Raw genomic sequence first — 3126 nt, forward strand, 5'->3', positions numbered from 1 at the left:
CCAACTTGACCGGAGTTCACAAGCTTCGGTAGACTGGAAAGAACCAGACTGTCTGAGTCGTCAGCGTATCCTTCGCCCCACATGTAGAGGTCTCCGGTGTCTGAGATAGCTGCGGCATGTTGAGCTCCTGCACTGACCCAACAAATGCGCATATCGGGCGTGGCAAAGCACGGCATCCTCTGGGGAGTCATCCACTTCAGTTGCGGTAATCGAGGGCATGATGAAGACGCCATTGATGACTTTTTGCGCTGTGAGAGAAGCCGCTGATGGCGTTGGAGGATCGTTTCAGCTAATAGAGCATTCTTCTGGCTGCCGTACAGTCCGTGACCGAGCACCGCGCCACCACACGCACCCCACGTCCACACTTGTCCGTCGACTGAAAGCCCCATACTCCAATTCTCACCAGCCGCAACATCACGCCACTGTTTGTGCACGTATTCTTTAAACACTGCTGTGGGGGTAAGAGCGTCACTGACATCGCCTCGACCCTGTTGGCCGCTGTTACCTCTTCCCCAAGTAACAAGAGTACCAGCTCTAGTAAGACCAACACAATGGGCATCTCCACAGGATACCTTCGAGAGCAAAGGATCTTCGTGACGTGCAGAGTTCACTTGACCCGTGTGAATACTCTGAATCTGCCTCGGTGTCAATTGAAATGACTGGAACTGCTTCCTTACAGCTCCACCTCCATGCCGTCGAGATGTCCGAGCGATAATTGGAATCCGTCCGAGTCCAAGACGCCCGTCGCTCCATTTTCCCCATGAGAAGGCGTGTCCTTCACGTGTTAGAGCGACACAAAACCCACTACCGCAAGAGACGGAGCCGACGGTCGACGTGGCTCCATTCACATTGGTCTCCACTGATGGTAAGGTTATTCGTTGAGGTGTTGACGCACTCCTGAGTGTCCCTCTTCCCAAAGCGATCCCCACTCCCCACGTATACAGCTCTCCATCTTGACTGACAGCTGCAGAATGTGCTCCAACTAATTGGTCTCCACCACAAGAGATGTCCTGCACAACGATTAGATTGTCGAAGAAGTAGTCCACCAAAGAAGGCTGAGCTACGTAGCCGCTCAATTCATAGCCGAGCCCCAACGCACCGTCCAACGTGTGTCCGTATGAGAACACCAACCCCATATCGTTGAGAAAAAGCGTGTGAAAGCGACTGCAAGCGGCCTGCACAATGCGATTTCTCGGAAATGGCTGCGCAAACCAACAACGAGGTTAGAACAGTAAAATTTATGGCCCGAACTAGTGGACTTTTTGTACGAAAACCTACCGTTTCAATATCAACCTTCGTGAAGGTGTTCGCTCTGTTCACTGGTTGTGCGCTGTTTTGATTGTCCAAGACAGGGTTTTCGTCGTGTGAGCCCCAACGCAACACAGTGAGCATCTCTGGCAGCTGTGTAGAGTCGAAAGTATGTACACTAGCACTCTGGTCTTCAAAATGCTCTCTCGAACCATTGCTCGACTCTTGAGAACTGCATTTTTCCTTCTCCGAAGCGTGTAGCGCGAGTTCAACTGCTATGGACGTCAGGAACGTGGCGTCTTTATCCAGGTAGCACGTTTTGGGAAGAAATACCAGACAACGTGTACAAGAAGACAGTCCTGCATCGGATGAGTCGCTTGGATTCTGCCGATTCGAGTCGTCAGAGTCAGTTCGCGCTCGAAGATGTGAAGACACGTGTAGCTTGAGTTGCAGCCCCCACTGGTTGTCGCGCTCGGCTTCTTGGACAGTAACCTGCAGAGGTATCAGCGTGAAAAATGTGGTAGAGTAGGGAATAGCCACATTGGCGTCTTACCTCGCACACTCGATTGCTCTGCACCCAGTAGACCGATTCACGTTGATACGGGAACCGGTTGCTGATGGCACCGAGTAGACGTCGCTGTTGCTCTTCTAGCAGTAAAAACGCCAACTGTGCTGCTTTGTCGGCGCGTTCCACCGGTACAATATGGTCACAAGCAACGATTTGCTGCCTTAACCGAGAGATAAAGTAGCTGTACGATACATTAGACTCCAATACCGGAGACGAAATCACGTCAAAACTTTTGTCAGAAGGTGTTGGAAGCAGCAACGGGAACGTGAACGACGTGTCTCGAGTGCAGCTGGCAAATCGAACTGATAAAGCCCCACCCAAACTGTCCGATAACTTTTCAATGTCCACTGCAGAGGACGGAATCTCAATTTTCCCTCCACCAGCAGCTCGAAACGCCTTCATTACAGTCTACAGCAGCTCCATTAGCCCGAACTATTAAATAAAATACAAAATAAAGAGAACGATCCACCTCAAAGTATAATTCTGGCGACACCTCTTTAACTTCTTCACCTGGTGCATCGACGCAGTCTTGGAACTCGGTGTCACTCTCGTCGACAATTTCATCGTGACTTTTGGTCTGCTCTGGGTCTAGAGTATCGGCAGCACACATGCGTTGGAGGATCTCATCCAGATGGTGCGTAGATTTGATCATCTCCTCCAGCATCTCAGCGGCGCGGCTCTCCGCTACTTGCTGGGTCGCCATCTTCCAGGTGATAATGACGGCGTCGTTGTGATCCGGATCGCGCCCTTTGAGACAACGAGACGGCGGTAATACTGAACCTGCTGTACTCAATACCTTTCTGGTCACGGTAAGGTATTTACTAAGATAGGAATCATTTTCATTTTGGCCCAGTAAACCGGTATCCTGATGCGCCTCTACCAGAAATTCTACCGACAGTTACCGGTTTATTATTAAGTCGAGAATGTATTCCAACTGAGAGGCAAGACCTCAATAATTTCAATTACAAAAAAGTTCTCCAATAATTGATTTTTTTTAGTCATTTCGAGGACACAAATGGTCCTTCTTATTCTGGGACGTCCCAAACATCAGCTTTTTTCCTCTCGGTACGGTTAGATACAAAAAGCAAATGGAATGACCGTGCCAAAGGACTATTCGAATATAAAAAAGCACTTTCCTTTTATATTTGATTTTGTATGGTTGTACCATACATTTCGGAATGTGAAAAGAGAGTGAACTATTGCTCTTTTTATGCATCGATCGACAATCACATTGCCGCCGCCATTGCCGTCGTCGAGCAATGGTCAAGAGGAAGAAACTGCCGCCTGGGGAGGTTGCTGGCATCGTAACT

At 49.5% G+C, this 3126-nt stretch overlaps 1 protein-coding gene across 1 annotated transcript in view; it reads right to left on the bottom strand.

Annotated features, from left to right (window-relative positions):
* Positions 1-2555, bottom strand: part of PPTG_11981 (hypothetical protein) — a 4635-nt gene extending 2080 nt beyond the window's left edge. Inside the window, exons 1-4 of the mRNA XM_008908157.1 lie at positions 2286-2555; positions 1802-2224; positions 1279-1740; positions 6-1202 (exon numbers count right to left, since the gene is read on the bottom strand). Coding sequence (XP_008906405.1) covers positions 6-1202; positions 1279-1740; positions 1802-2224; positions 2286-2519 — 2316 coding nt within the window. The 5' untranslated portion in view covers positions 2520-2555. The remainder of the gene's footprint in view (positions 1-5; positions 1203-1278; positions 1741-1801; positions 2225-2285) is intronic.
* Between the last annotated feature and the right edge of the window lie 571 nt (positions 2556-3126).

This window comes from Phytophthora parasitica (assembly GCF_000247585.1).
Source record: "Phytophthora parasitica INRA-310 unplaced genomic scaffold supercont2.29, whole genome shotgun sequence".
Lineage (NCBI taxonomy): Eukaryota > Oomycota > Peronosporomycetes > Peronosporales > Peronosporaceae > Phytophthora > Phytophthora nicotianae.